We start from the raw sequence: 16,236 nt of genomic DNA, 5'->3' as shown, positions 1-16,236 counted from the left end.
CCAGTTGTGAATAGTTAAAAAAAAACAATTACCAATTTATTACTGTACTAATTAAATATTTAATTAGACTGCAGATAAGGTTTAGCTTGTGGATAGCTGCAACACCAATTAAACTCATTGCCTTTCTTTTTCTTCTACAAATGTGTTCTCCATGGCCAGAAATAAAGGTGAACAAGTTGTTTTAATTTTTCTTGATGTGAAACTCTGTATGCACATTACTACAAGGTTAATGTGTTGACTTCATTGTATGTTCTCTCATATCCCGAGTGATGCCATTGCTGCAAAGAACCTCAGCTCTGTGCACTCATACAAGACTTCGTCATTTTTTTTTTTGTGCAGTGCCCGAAGGTTTGGAGAACGAGGCCGAAGCGGTGGCACACTTTTCACGGGCATTTGTGCGGCGGTAAGCGTAGCGAGAACTCAGCTGGTGGCCTTCTGGCGACAGTGAGGCTGAATAACTGTTGCTTTTATTGAGTGGGAAAATGTAGGATGCATGTTTTGGCCGCGACTTACTGTAATTTTGCATCTATAACCTGCCCTTGCATGTAACCATCACTTCAAGTTACACTCTATGAAACTTAAGAGGAAAACTTGTGCATATATAACTCGCACAAATTATCATCTAAAGCAGTGTTCAAGCCTTTGCAAAAATATCCTGGCATAAAGAAACCCAGGTGGTTGAAATTAGCCCACAGAGTCTCTCATGTAAATGTCATCGAATATTACCCATGACAAAAACTAATTATGCCTCTCAAAGGCTTAAACTATCAATTACAATCTCCAACAAACTCATCATATTGTTAGATTGTCGTACGAGCATAATTGAGGTTGTGCACAAACGTGTACTGAGTTTGCCACCCGGTGACAACCGAAGAAAACGGCAAGGATAATAGGCGCAGCAGGGGGACTTTTCAGGCTTGTGGTTGTGGGTATGCGTGACTCTCATGCGTCCCCTGATATGTTGTTTTCCCTCAATGCACCCGTCTCCTGCAATCTGACCTCTGAAAACTTTTTATTGAATTTTCAAGTTATTGAGTGCAGCCTTCTCCTCACTGAGTTAGTCGCTAAGCTCAGTCATCATGTGTTCCTGTACTAATTGTGCATAACACTAACTGATCTTGATAGTGTTCACGATCATGTTTTTCTCACTTATGTTGCATTTGCACTCTTCACGTCTCGTGATCACCGCGACCTTATTTACTGAGCTCTGCATTGCTCTTACTGTTTTGTGTGTCACCTTTTGCCAGTGCTTTTGTGTGGGGGGCAGAAACTCAGTCAAGCAGATTGTCTCGTTTTTATTCTTGCCTCCTCCATTAACATGTGCTGATGGAAATAAATATTGTTATTATTAGAGTGTTGGAGCATAATGTTACTGTCCTACCGTTACTGTTACTAACTGCCATGACTGCGCACGCGCAAAGTTTTAAGAACTCTCAGTAATTACCATTGCCACCTGACAACCTTGCTGGCACGGTTCCCACCAGTTACCGGGACTGTGTAACAACATGGTGGCACCCAGGCTGCCTACATTGATGCCAAGTCATGCTTACTAGGTGCTCTCCTTTGTAGCTGCAAGAAATAAATGGTAAAATCTGCCTTTGTTTAATGCTGCCTCCAGCTCAGTACAAATGTACTGGCAATCATTTTGTCATTCTTATTGAGATCAGCTGCATTTGTTTCGGCACTGTTAGGGCCTAAAAAACAAGATGACACAGTGTCGATAAAACTGCACAATTTGATGAGAACAACTGGGGTACCTGTAGCCAAGACAAGACAAAATAACAGACTAATCAACAGTAAATGCTGTGGCGCCATCTGGTAGGCAGAATCGCAATACTCCCGCTGTTCAGTGGCGTCTTAGGCCTAACATTGTGGAGGGCAAGCAACTCGGCAATAACTAAGTCATTGCAATTGCTTTGGCCTCAGTGTGATTTCAGATTGATTTGAGCAAAGGCTGATTTTAGAGTTTATTTCTTCCTGCTACTATGAAGAGGAAGGGGCAAGGACGAATTGGTACAAAAGTGGGCGACCTGGGCACTTCCACGTTGTTATGCAATCATGGCAGCTGGCAAGAGCCATTCTGGCAAACTCGGCACATTCATGCCTAAAGGTATCAAGAACAGTAGGACAATAACGCTATTCTAAAGCTCTTGGATTATTATTTAGCCTTTGGAGCCACTAGTGCCTAGGGCAGCTTCTCACTTGTGTTGACCATGAGTACTGCATGACACTGCAGGTACGGGGAGTGCTCTCCAGCCTTCTTTCAAGGAACACTGGCCCAGGCCATCGAAGCATCCTGCTACAAGCCCATACGAGAGGTACGGCCTGCGTGCTTTCTTGTGCACGTGATTCTCTTGCACTTGACGGAACAGTTGCTTTTAGAAGTTCTGTTACATTACAAAGGTGTACATTAGTGAATTGACTTTGCTGACAATTTTGCACAACTTCCACATTTGCCTTCATATTCAGAATGTGCGAGCTTTCTAGTTTTAAGCTTGATTCGCACAGTGAGTGGCATTTCTTTTTCAAGCCCATCAATAAAAATTAACCGGCGAATATGATATTCCCTAATGCAAAATTTGAGCGCAGCTCTATATGTGTTTTCATTTCACGATATATTGGCTGGTGCTGACAATCTGTCTCGTGTGGCACATAGAAAATGGAGCGAAGTGTGGCCCAACTGCCTCGCTAATTGGAGAATCACGAGAGGCAACGTATGGGTGATGCCTGGGCGCGATTCACAGCAGCAACGGCCAACAGACCTCCTAGACGATGCACGCTACTCTGGTGCCTACTCGTAGCCATTGTTGCTGCACTATGCTTTTCTTCTCACGCCTTCATCATACCCTTCCTTGCTTTCCTTCTCGCATCTTTCATCCCCCACTGCGCTCCATGTTCGCTTTCATCTTTCGCTGGACTTTTTCGCTCGGTTACACCGAGGTAGGACAAGGGACACCGAGGGACGCTGATGCCAACGCTCGCCACAGGAATAAGCACCTAGGAGCTGCGCTCTAAAAGATCTTGTGCTTGCCGCTGCTTTGTTCGCACTCATGTTTTGCAGCAAAGTCATTTTTTTTTGTCCACATTGTTCACAACAACATTTTGCATTGATCCTTGCCTCATTTGTCCAGGAAAAATAGCACCGTCGTATGAGCATAATTGAGGTAGTGCAGGAACGTGTATCGAGTTTGCAACCTCGTGACAACCGTAGAAAACGGCAAGGATAATAGGAGCAGCAGGGTGACATTTCAGGTTTGTGGCTGACATGAAAATTCTATTCTGCCTTCACACCTTGATTGAGATCACAAAGCAGTTTTACATTATTGAAACACAAAGCACCCCTAACTGCAATGTAAGTTGTATTCACCCTCCACTTTGTTGTATTTAGTAGCTCGCCACCAGGTGATGAAAGCAGCCTGTATCCATTCAGCGTATAGGTCATGCGGTGATGCTTTATCATATCTTTTTGGACGTACCCAGTTAATGAACTATGTAAGCTGTTACATGGCACAAAGCGAGCTGAAGAAACGAAATATTGTAGCAAAATTTGTGCATGAGCAAAGCAGTGGTGAGCATGAAATTTATTTTTGAGATCATCGAAATAACAATGTACACCAGTCTTTGTGCTACTTACAAATTGACGAAGCTAGTAGACACTGTGCAATTGCATACAATGCCGTGTAGGTACTTACGATCAGCAGAAATTTAAACGCAAGAACTCCAATGCACTGGTTCATTTCCAGGTTGACATACATGTACTATAACAGTGACTTACCATATTTGCACGTAAATAACAGGACCAGGAATACAACACCAGGGGGTACTTTTGGTCTGTCAGAAATATTTCAAAACATATATCATACAGTAAAACCTTGTTAATTCGGATTTCACGGGCCTGAAAAAGATGTCCAAAATAATCGAATGTCAAATTATCGAGAGTATCAAGAGAAGAACAAACTAATGCTTACTGCATCAACATGCTTTTATTTACTGGCTGGATAAACAAATCCTGTTTTTATTTTGCACAAAAGCTGTGCGGAAACTGCAATTCTCATCATCTCATGCCTAATTAGCACTCGCAGCGGTGAAGGTCTCGCAACTTACTTCACAGGCCTTGGTGCACATCTTCAACCGAGCGAAGCGTTTTCTACTGTGCACACATCCCTATTATGTTTTGCTGCTGAGATGGTGGCCAACTGATTGTCCATTCATTATGATGTTGCCATGTTTGTGGCATTGCGTGAACAGCCAATGCACTGCATCAAACCGAAACTACTATTTGCTGCAACCGCTGTGAACGAAACCATGGTCGCTATTAGCACTTTCATGGATAGCAACTAGGCAGTTACGAAGGCGCATGGCTAACACAGTGTTATGTGCGGAAGTATAAACACAATAAAAGCTGTGAAGGCACAAATAGGCACAGAGCATTCCGGCATTCCTGTCGTTCACGTACGATTTCCACTGATGAATATGGTGATGCGGGCTCTGCCACTTTGTTTCATTTGAACGCCACCGCCACTTTTGCTCTTCTGTGTCGCACATATACGGCGCTCGCCGAGCTCGGAAAATTGTCCGAATTAACCGGTGTGTGGACAAATACATTCTAATTACAATTCTAATTCTAATTACCGGCACCAAAGGATGAGTCCAGATCATTAGATTTTCCAAATTAACGAGGTTTTTAACGTCGTGGTTGACACATCTTTCGTCCAATTACACGCACCAGGTGGCCTGATGAGTTACTTCCTGTTTGCATTCCAATGTGTCTTGATGATACAATGCTCTACATTCACTTCCATGCCCAGAATCGATGCGAGGGGTTGAGTGTGGAAGCAGACACCCCGTTTCTCGTGCCCTCTGCAAGTGCATTGTCAGTGCACCTTACACCTAACACCTAACATTCCCTGACACCTAACATTCCCTGAACACAGTGACGCGAGATGACTGCTTGCAATGGCAGCTGTAAATGACACTGCTCCAAGGTGCACAGGCCAATGCTGGATTCACTGCAATACGAAAAAGATCCGCGGCGATTTTCATTGTTTAATCACAGTGTGCAGTAATGTTATAAATGGTACTGTAATTACACAGCAGCGAAGCAGCAAGTACAGATCTCAGATTCGCGAACAGTTGTGCAAGAGCTTGCTGTGCACTTTACAGCCAGCCACTGATGTTACCGTTGAGCCTAGCAGACGTCACGGGCGCATTATCTGCGATTTGAATAAACCTACTGCTGCATGGTTGATTTGCAACAGTTGGTGCATGCTCAAGAATCACGGTGTGATGATTGCTGCCACATTGCACCGTTGCGTTTCATGCTACCACAGACAAAACGTACCCCAAGCTATGGTGTGTAATCTTGCTGGTCGAGTGAGGGACAGGTTTGTGCATGTCTCTTTCTCTAGCGTCGTTGTGACTGTGCATGGCTGAGGTCACACATAGTCAGCGCTTTGTGCTTTGGAGGTAATCTGTTATGTGTACGAAGACTGGGCGAGGCACCGTATTTAGTGCTCGAGGTTACGCAATCTTGAGTTTTGGAGACACGTTGAGGCAAAAAGCAAACGAAGCATTCGCTCCCCGCAGCCGGCGATTTTCGTGGTAGCGTCGTCTCACTGCAGGCAACACTATCAGCCGCATGGATGCAAAAAGGTGGCTGTGCTTTGTACTGCTGATGTGAAGACATCGTCGCTGACACTGAAATTTAACAAAATTTTTTTCTTCTTGTTTACGTTTGCCTTCACTGATTTCCCAATAATATGGGAAATTTTGTGGCCCCTTCCGTGTGGAAAGAATCTGCCAGCGGCTACTTATTTGCATAAAAGATAAAATTCAGTATAACAACGTTTTGCTGTTATGAAGCAAGTTGACTATTTTACCGACTTCACTGTATCAAGGTTTAGCTGTACACATAACGAATATTATATTCCATAAACTATATAGAAGTAAACATAGAATGTATGTTGCCAATATTAACATGTAGCACATATGTGCTTATAACGAATATCATATGTAACGAAGCTATTTTTGTGCCGCATACTGTTGCGCACAGTATTGACTACTCTGCCAATAAAGCGCAAGTCACTGTCTGGCTCGACCGTTCGCAATTAGAAGGTGGTTGAAAAAGGTCCTATCCTGGTGGGGGCCCTGTCTCACTGACTGCCACCCTTCACCTCTGACCCAGCGGAAGCCATTGGTGCTCTACCTGCATCAAGAACAGGGAGCAGGTTCCTTTTGCGGCCAACTACTCTGCTCCGAGGCAGTGGTCTCCTACCTTACGCTGAACTTCATCCTCTGGCCATGGGACCTGACGTTACCCTCTAACCGGGACAGGTATGTGTGCGCGCATGGATGCATGTGGGGGGAGGAGGAGGGAGGGACATTGCTGCCAGCCTTGGGAGAGAGAGAGAGACAATGTTTCCCCAACTTGGATTTTAAAAATTTTATGCATTCCCTAGATCCTTGCCGGCACTGTGCGGTTGTTCAGTTCGTCAGTATGCTTTCCTCAAAGACAAACTAGTGACATATTTCGTTGTCTAATTTTTCTTTTTTTTTTAAATTTGATATGTGTAATCATTGAAATTATATAGGGGCGTGCGAATACCAAAATTTTTGAATACAGATCGAGTATGAACACTTAGCTTCAAATATTGAATAATGATATGCATATGCATTTATTAAATAGCAACTTGGGTTATTTTAACGTGTTCGAACATCACAATTATATTGTGAATGGTCAGACATTAGACTAGTAAGCTGTTGCACTCAAAGATTGTGTATTTGGCTGATGTTAACTTGGAAAATTGAGTAATTCTCACTAGCTGTCAGTGAGCACTTGAGCGCTTCTTGAGCACTTTTTGTGCCGACCACGGCAAAAGTAAAAAAGTATTTGCCTCGCACTTTAGCCACTGCTTTGGCAGCAGACAGACAAAAATGTAAGAAGCGTGCGCTTCACAGTGGCAGAGAGAAAAAAAAAATCTGGACTTTGCACAATATTGTGCAATGTTCCACATATATTTTTTTTCCCTCCACATCATGACTCCGCAATACTTCGTGGTAAATAGTTAAAATAATGCTATTGACCCTTAGTCTATCTCTCAATATTTTTAGAGCTGTAGCCGCTACAGTTCTTCTCTGGGAGCTAACCATAATACATATTTGGCAAAATTTGCAAAAAGCACTTTTGACTGACTGGGCATTTCTGTATTTTTTTCACTAAGGCAAATTTTTTTCTTGCAAAAGTAAGACTGACTTCATTGCCCCAGGCACCCGAACGACAAACAACAATTTTTTCATCAGAATTGAATGTGGTCACTGGACTTGCCCAGCCAAACTTATCTGAACACGCCCTGCTATTGCTTTCGTGAGATTTTATGTGACTCTGCATCAGACTTGTCGAAGTATACAGCTGACAGCGTTCGCTGCACTGTACACAGATAGCGAGCTTCGTACAGCACCAGAAGGGCTGGCGGCCATGTTTGCTGATGTATCCAGTGCCTACACATGCGGTACCAGAAGTATTTTACCGGGAATACTGCTCCAAACAAAAGTCGAGCACAAAATGAACCCATGCAATCTTCACGAAAACAGGCTCCATCGCCACCTGAAGGCGGCAACGCTTCGCTTGAAAGCTCAGACGGTGGGCAGTTGCCAATGCCGCAAACACGCTTTTGGTTTCGTGTCTGATTGCAGCCAGGCAATTTTTGGATCCATTCTTTCTGAAAGAAAGTGTGCATCATATTTGTTTTTATTCTTTTTCTTTAGTATTTTTTTTTCTGTTTTATGCAAAGACCGGCTGCTAGGCGGCTTACAGATTCTGTTCGTCTACGTTCGTCCAGAAGAACTTTTAAATATGATGGCCACCAGTTGCGTATTGCCTTGCTCGTCGTGGAAGCGTGGCGTTTGTTCGATTGAGTCACCAAGCTCCAAAGATGGTTTGCTTCTGCATGAAAGCATCGATAGTGTTAAGTGTTTTCTGGGCTATAGAGACATCAAGTAACTCTGATGTTGCTGACTGCGACGATAGTTTTGATACGGCACGGCAGTGAACAAGGTCAGATGGACGGAACCTTCCGCCGATGCCTCCTCATGTTAAATTTGGGTGCTTTTATGCACAAGTGGCGAATTTATTACCCACATGTCATATAGATTTCGAATCTGGAAAAAAATTTGTGATCCACATGTGCAAAAACACTGCTATTTTGTGAACACATTCAAAAATTTTTGTCGACACTTATAGGGTTAATGCCGCAGTGTTCTTTCAGAACATTAAACCCCAAGAATGAATCGCTGAATAATTTTCTAAGACAGCAATGTGGAACTCACACACCCGTGTTCCTTTCTTTCTCTCTTTTCTGTTTCTTTTTTCTTGTCTCCTCAATTAGGTTTCTGGAGTCAATTAGCCGGTCACTAGGGGTCAGTGCGGTCAGTGCAGTTCGCAGCAGCGCCCTCGATTGCCTTCCAGCACTGGTGGTGCTGTCGAGGATGCGGGGCTCCCTCGAAGTGCTCTCACTAATCCCCGGTGAGCGTTCAGCCAATGCTTTCTGCTCATCATGAGTACTTTTCTTTAGCTCAACAAAAAGACAGACCTTGTGCTTCCTAATGCTTAGCACGTATGTATGTTTCTTCATGTTTGACTGTCAATATTGGTTTACCCCATGCTTGGCTACACGTGCACAATTACTTTGTGTCTATATATGAAGCTTCATCAATAACTGCTTCGCTTGCAGTAAGCACCTTGTTCTCCGATTCTGCTATGTTCTGTCTTTTTGTTATGCTAAACAGAAGCAGTCACCAACTAGTGCACTTATCCAACTTGCTGCACTTCTGTTCAAAGTGCACCCCGACAGTTGTGAAAAGCAGCACCACGTGGATTCCTTCCGCGACAGTACCATCCGATGAAAGATGCATTTTTGTCGGCAGGGTGCGCACAGGTCCTTGAAAACCTTGAAAACCCTTGAATTTGAATATTTGGTTTTCAAGGCCCTTGAAAATCCTGGACTTTTTGCTGCTCCTTGAAAATCCTTGAATTCCTACCGTAGTACATGCAAATGACTATTAATAAAAAAAACGCAGTTAAAATATTTGTATTTTCAGTACCGTGTTTCAATATGTGCGTTTCAGGCGTAAAAAATCAGTGTGTGCTAATATAGCCAATATTGCGCGACGGTTAGCCACACTGGAGCCACTCGGCTCTGAAGCCAACTTGAGCCGATTCAATCCAATCTGATCTTGGCGCTTTGTTATGGTGGTTGACGTCATTGCATTCTGCCGTCGCTTCTGCACTCGACTTGTTGCGGCTGAAACATCTTAATGCAAAGCAAATGCCTGGGAAAAGCAAATTTCAAGGCGCGTGGCTTCACAACGAGGCTTACAAAGACTGGATTGCACTAGATACGACGAGTGAGCACCGTGCAAGATGCAGGCCTTGCGGAAAGACCTTCGATATCACCAACATGGGCGAGTCGGCGTTAAAGAGCCATATGAAGAGTGCTAAGCATGCTGGCGTCATGGAGATTTCAGCCAACAGTTCGGTGCGAAGGTACTTAGTTCCAAGTACGGGGAAACAGTCAGCCGTCCCACCTCCTTCGCAATCGGGAAATCTAGACGATGCTTGCAAGGCACACGAGCTGGTGACGAACACAGAGATTCTGTGGACTTTGAAAGTTGTCACATCGCATTTCTCCTATCGGTTGTCGTCGGAAGCAGGCCAGCTATTCCAGCGTATGTTCCCGGACAGTGGCGTGGCCAAAGCATTTTCTTGCGGAGAGAAAAAATGTGCGTATGTGACGTGCCATGGTCTGAGGCCCTTCTTTTTATCTGCTCTGCAACGGGATATAAAAGATTGCGATTACTACGTGGTACTCTTCGACGAGTCCACGAACGACTATCTCCAGCGGAAACAATTGGATGTTCACATCCGGTTTTGGAATTCGTCTCACAAGGTGGCAACGAGGTACTATACCTCGGTGTTTATGGGGCACTCGACATCCGAAGACATCCAAGGAACGCTGCTGACTGCGCTCGAGCCTTTCCCTCTTGAGAAAATTCTTCAGGTTTCAATGGATGGTCCCAATGTTAACCTGAAGTTACTCAAGAATTTCCAAGAGCACCTGCATCAAGCATACCAAGTTCAATGTCTGGACATTGGGACTTGTGGCCTCCACACCATGCACAACGCCTACAGGGCGGGTGTTACAGCAAGTAAGTGGGGACTTGACTGTCTGCTCTCCAGTCTGAGCGCGCTTTTCCATGGTTCTCCTGCAAGAAGGGAGGACTTCTCAGCAGTTACCGGTCAGGAAACTTTTCCCCTGAACTTTGTTGCCCACCGGTGGTTGGAGAATGTGCCTGTGATAGAGAGAGCCTTGCTCTTGTGGTGTGACATTAAGAAGTTTATTGCAGCTGCAAGGAAGAAGGAAGTAAGCCCCCCAAAGTGTGGATCATTTCACAACTTGTGTGAGTTTGCTAGTGATGACCTACTGCTAGCAAAGCTTCAATTTGCACTGGGTGTGGCCATGACCCTCAAGCCATTCCTCACTGAGTACCAAACGGATCAGCCCATGGTGTTCTTTCTTGCAAGAGACTTGGAAACTGTGGTCAGGAAGCTACTGACGAAGTTTCTGAAGTGCTCGGTCTTGTCTTCAGCAAAAGGAGCCACTGGTCTGCTGATGGTGGACATAGAAAGCACGGAGAACCACACTCCACTTGAAAAGGTGGATGTAGGCCATGCCGCTGAACAGACTGTCCGGAAAACTAAAGCAAGCCAAAAGGACGTGTTCCAGTTCCGCATGGAATGCAAACGCTTCTTGGTCAGTGTGACAAAGAAGGTGCTTGAGAGAAGTCCACTGAGATTCCCAATTGTGAGGAATTTGTCCTCTCTGGACCCGCGACAAATGTGTACTAAACCAGATGAGTGCCTGGCCAGCTTCAGAAGAGTGTTGGATGCCCTCATTACAGCGGGCAGAATGTCTGAGCACCAAAGAGACACTGTACTAGGGGAGTACACCGAGTTCCTGCAGGAAGAGATGCATAACCTGCGAATGTTTGAGAAGAACGTAAACAGGTTGGACGAGTTCTTGACTGAGCTGATGCAGTTTAATTCATCGTGTGGGGAACTGTGGAAGGTTGTCAAACTTTTGCTCGTGCTCAGCCACAGACAGGCCACTGTGGAGCGAGGGTTTAGCGTGAACCGCCAGGTTGCTGTAGAAAACCTGAAGGACCTGTCGTACATTTCGCAACGTATTGTGTGCGATGCTGTGGACAAGGCAGGGGGCGTCCTTAATGTCCCTATTACAAAAGAGCTGAGGACTGCTATATCAGCTGCCCGGCAGCAGTATGCTGCATATCTGGAAGCAGAAAAAAAGAAGCAATGTGATGATGTAAGGGAATCAAAGAGGCGCTGCATTGACAAAGAGATTGACGCAATGAAAAAAAAGAAAAAGAAACTCGAGGCAACAATAGCTGACCTCCAGGCTTCAGCGGATACCTATGCCGAAAAGGCAGAAGCAGCAAATGATCTGAAGTATGTGGTCAGATCAAATAGTCTGAGGAAGGCTGCACGAAGCAAGACTGAGGAACTGTGTAGCCTCAACCAGAAGATTCAGGAAAAGCGGCAGGAGCTCCCCTGAAGTTGCCATTAGCACTTTTGCAGAATGGATTGCTGTTCGACATTGGTGCAGTGCACTGGAGTGTGTTTTTCAAGACAGAACATATATTATGTTGGTTTAGTGCAATACAATCTGTTCCTTGAAATGTTTTTCTTCGACTTTGTTCAGTAATATTATGTTGGTTTAGTGCAATACAAGCTGTTCCTTGAAATGTTCTTTTTTCGACTTTCTTCAGTAATATTATGTTGGTTTAGTGCAGTACAAGCTGTTCCTTGATATGATTTTTTTTCGAATTTGTTCAGTAACATTATCTTGGTTTAGTGCAATATAAGCTGTTCCTTTAAGTGCTTTTTTTTCCGACTTTGTTCAGTAAAATTTGTACCTGATATTGAAAACTGCTGCATGTAGCATTGTGTCGATTCCTTGAAAATACTCCCACTGAGCCTTGAAATTCCTTGAATATCCTTGAATTTTCCCCTTTTGAGTCTGTACGAACCCTGGTCGGGCTTAAAGGGACCCTGAACCACTTTTTATAGAAGTCGAGAAATGCATTTGAAGTTAAAATGGTCTGTTTCAGAAATACTTTGCCGCAAAAAGTACTTCAATTCGTCCTGCAGAAGCGGAGCTATTGGCAATCAAATGCGTCCTACGCGGCGCTTCCACTCCTCCTTCCATGACTTGCACTGCGAAGGCTGCGGCAGAGCAGGGTGTTCCCACAGCGCTCTGCCTACTGAATGTCACTGGCGTGCAGTTCAAATGTGATATTGGATGTTCACGTAGATGCCGTTACTTACGATTTTGACACCTACGTCGTGCCAAACATGACTGCCCTTAGCGAGCCACAGTGCGGTCAGTCAGTCGGTGGACTCGTCACAGCACCCCGCAGCAGCCGCGGTATCTACACTATGTAACAGGCTGTGTCTACATACAACTGTAGTGCGTATACGCAGCATTTGCTTTGTGCGCGACAGGGCTTGAGTGTGCACTCATGCTCCTGTCTGGCTGTGCGACACGGCGTGGACCGGCTTTGTCCTGCATCAGCTTGACCAGAGGTTAGTAGCCACATTCAAGTTGCACATTTCGTAGAGCTATGAATAGCTCAGTACGAAGCCAAGTCAGCCAAGGCGTCTAACCAGGAGCGGCCAGGTGGGAGTCACACTGGCAAGCATACGTGTATTCTGACCTTAAAGGGACACTAAAGAGAAAAATAATTTCTTCTGCATCAGTAAATTACCTTTCTACAACACCAAAAACACCACTCTTACTACGATAAGACTTTTGGTGAGCCAGAAAAAGCGCAAGAACGAAATACGGGTGGCGAATCAGGAAGCCCGGTCACTAGGGTGGTTCAAGACATCTTTAAGGCAAATTCCTATCGTCGTTTCAGAGGGACTGCCTGAATCCTCGACCGAGTGCTCACACTGTATTTATTCGAATCTAGGCTGATAGTTTCTTTCAAATAATCGCATACGAAACTCTAGGGTCGGCTTAGGTTCGAGGATTTAAAAAACGTGCCAGTTTGCAAGTGAAAGTGATAAATCTGGTGCATAGCTCGCACCATCTAGAAAAGTCAGTATCGCAGCCCCTACTAACTGAGCCAGTGGCCAACTGAAGTACATGAGTGATGTCACTTTGGCCTGTGCATTAACCTGCGTTGTATCGGGGCTGGTTCTTTGTTAGAGGGTTTAGGTCAGAGGATGCAAGCGGCTCGCGTATGCAAGAACTAGGTGTGACGGCACTGCACATGTGTAGACCCAGACGCAGGGGCTGCACGTGCGCAATACTGTGGTCCCTAGTTCTTGCGTACGCAAGCCGCTTGCATCCCCTAACCTAAAACTCTCTATTCTGTGGTTTGGCATGCGTTGTGGCGTTATCGTAATGCACCAAACAGATGATGCCACTATAGTGCCACTTTCAAAAGAAAAGTTGAGCTAGCCACAAAGGCATAGTAGGCCAGGCGGGACTTCAGCATTGATGAGAAAAACGTCCGTCGTTGGAAGGGGCAATGAAAGGCGCCTTTGCGCGTACCGTAAAGAGGAGATGACAGCGACAATGAAGATAAGCGTGCAATAACAGAGGGAAGCTGTTCACCAAGATCGCGCCACGTTTCGACGTATGCAATGCTGCACTGTCCGCGCATGCATGGGCACACAGATGCGAGCTTGCATGTGACCGCAAGCGTACGTGTGGTCTGTAGGGACGAGGCTAGTGATGGTGACAACGTAGAGTGAGCTCGGCATGTTCATGTTAAATAAATACTGTTATCATTTTGTGAACGCTGTCCTCACTTTTTTTTGTTTGGCCTACATTCGAGAGAGAGAAAGTAAACTTTTATTTTCAAATCAACAAGATCCGAGTCCGGCGTCTTTTTAGTGGGTCTTTCGAGGTATTTCTGTTTTTTTTTTTTTTGCTTCAGACATTTTTGGGTCAGCTTGGAATCAGGGCCGACCTAGATTCAAGTAAATACGGTATTTCCTAGATGCTAATTCGCTAGAGAAAGAAACAGTACTCCTCACTGTTAACATGAAAGAATCGGCTAGTTGTTTATCCATACCCAGGCGGGAACAGCGCTAAGGGAGCAAACAAAGCTGAAGGCACATATACAGCGACACATTGCGCCGGCTGAGAACTGATTTATTTTTGCGACAAACCTCCAATTACGCTGGAACGCTTTGTCTAAGGCATAAAAACATGATCACATGAAAAGAGGCTAGGCGCTGTAGCACACAACGGTGAATGCATGCTGTAGCCGTAGGTTTGTAGACAGGTGCACCATTTCCTCATCGAAAAGCAAAAAAGATGGCGCGCTGACACAGTTCTCTTTCAATTTTTTACTCTATGGGCTTCAATTCGTTCCTGAGCCGTTTGGTTACTGTTGCCAAATGTGCCTTCACTTTGTATGTGTACATAGCTGAGCCTGTTCCCATCTGAATATGCACTGGATTGCACCCAAAGTTGTGTCATGAGCCACCAGCAAAACGCGACCCAGCTTAGAATTTCCTGTTGAATCTGTACCTTGATGGCAGAGGAAGAGAACGCGATCCATCATGAAGTAAAAATATTGTTGCCCCCCAGCAACAGTGCATGTGCTGAAGTGGTGCTCCTCTTTTGCGTTTGCCTGGAGTGGACTGCCAGATATGGAGTGTGTGTGTCCTTGTGTTTTCTTTCCCCTGTTCCTCTGTCAAACTGAGGCTGCAGTTTCATCATTCTATCTACTGAAGGGAATTAATCAATCCAGACCAACCAGTAAAATTCAGTTTCAGTGCACATAAGTAAGTTTCAGTGATTGGCAGGGGTAATTCGAGAGAGGAAGCCACAAAGTGCTAAAAATGGAGCAACTTGACACCGTATTCTATCAACTATAGTGAGTACATGTGCTTTAGAGCTCAGCTCTTGGGCACCCATTCCCGAGGCAAGCCATTGCATTGTCTCTCATAACAGAACGAATGAGCACAGTGAAGGATGGAAGTGAATGTGGAGCACAGCAGAGGGATGAAAGTCAACGATAGTGAAGAGAGCATGAGGGGGAAAGCAGAGGAGGGGGGTATGGTGAAAGCGTGAGAAAAGCCTAGTGCCGTGCAAAACAGGCTTTGTGGTGATGATGGCTACGAGATGGCATCGGAGTAGCGCGCATTGTCTGCATGGAAACAAAGCGCTGCATGAGCGGAGGTCTGTCTGCAGCGGCTGCTGTGAATGGCGCCCACGCGTCGCCCATGCACTGCCTCTCGCTACCTCCTGATCAGTGAAGCAGTCGTGCCACACTTGGCTCCATTTGCAACGTGCCACACGATACAGATTGTCTGCGCCAGCCAATATATCGCAAAACGAAAACATGTATAGAGCTGCTCTCAAATTTCGCATTAGGGAGCACACATCGATTCCGCCGAAGGCGCCAATTGAACGTACCGACGTACGCAAGCGGTGGCTTGACGAGTTCGGTAACGTCAACGGCTGGCATTGCATTTGCCGCACTGACTCCTCCTTGTGGTGCCGCGCTGTGGACCTGCCATGCCTCGTGAGGAATGGTGGCTTGCTTCCACGAAGATGCACGACAGCGCGCATTCACTGGGCTCAGTCATAGACCCCACGGCAGGCGCCACTTGATACTTTGTTATTGACAGTGTTTCAAAATGGTTGAATTGAAGGATGTGGAGGTCGCAGTGGAAGTTGGGGGAAAGTGGAGATGCTGCCGAGGTCGATCCCACAAGTGCTGATGTTGCCCCGCTCACGACTTCATCTGAGGCTATAGCTGCTCTGGCCCTTCTATGCTGCTACTGCAGCGCAATAGAAGTCACCGACCTATCGCTTGTAGATCGTTTAGACTATGTTGAGGGCTCCGTGTTTAAGCATGTGGCTGCCAGTAAGAAGTAGGCTACGTTGCTGCAGTGCTTTCAGCCAAAGAAATAAATACTTTGTGTGAAGCTTCAAGTGAGCACATACTGTGCCAGGATTGGTTCATTGATTGATTTGCACAAATTCTTTATACATTTTTAATGTTATTTTATCTATCGAATTCTGGCTATAGTGAACTATTTCGCAATCACCGCGCTGTTCGATATATCAAGGTTCGACTGTACTAAGAAGTTACCAGGCAAAGCACCTTGAAACAAGCAGCAAGTAGAAATTCCTC

The 16,236-nt window shown here is 45.3% G+C and overlaps 2 protein-coding genes across 3 annotated transcripts in view; both read left to right on the top strand.

Annotated features, from left to right (window-relative positions):
* LOC139049495 (FAS-associated factor 1-like) overlaps positions 1–16,236 on the top strand; it is a 59,124-nt gene that overhangs the window by 21,952 nt on the left and 20,936 nt on the right. For both annotated transcript variants that reach the window (XM_070525008.1, XM_070525009.1), the window contains exons 10-13: positions 340–403; positions 2,237–2,318; positions 6,185–6,333; positions 8,385–8,521. In XM_070525008.1, coding sequence (XP_070381109.1) covers positions 340–403; positions 2,237–2,318; positions 6,185–6,333; positions 8,385–8,521 — 432 coding nt within the window. The remainder of the gene's footprint in view (positions 1–339; positions 404–2,236; positions 2,319–6,184; positions 6,334–8,384; positions 8,522–16,236) is intronic.
* LOC139049918 (uncharacterized) lies at positions 8,927–11,871 on the top strand. Its single transcript, XM_070525794.1, has one exon. The coding sequence runs from the start codon at positions 9,324–9,326 to the stop codon at positions 11,625–11,627; it is 2,304 nt and encodes a 767-aa protein (XP_070381895.1). The 5' UTR covers positions 8,927–9,323; the 3' UTR covers positions 11,628–11,871.

The sequence above is a fragment of the Dermacentor albipictus genome, chromosome 9 (assembly GCF_038994185.2).
Source record: "Dermacentor albipictus isolate Rhodes 1998 colony chromosome 9, USDA_Dalb.pri_finalv2, whole genome shotgun sequence".
Lineage (NCBI taxonomy): Eukaryota > Metazoa > Arthropoda > Arachnida > Ixodida > Ixodidae > Dermacentor > Dermacentor albipictus.
This window is presented reverse-complemented; position numbering and strand designations above follow the sequence as displayed.

Bases quoted from the DNA above. Each gene is read 5' to 3' on its own strand.
- LOC139049918 (XM_070525794.1), top strand. From the start codon at position 9,324: ATGCCTGGGAAAAGCAAATTTCAAGGCGCGTGGCTTCACAACGAGGCT.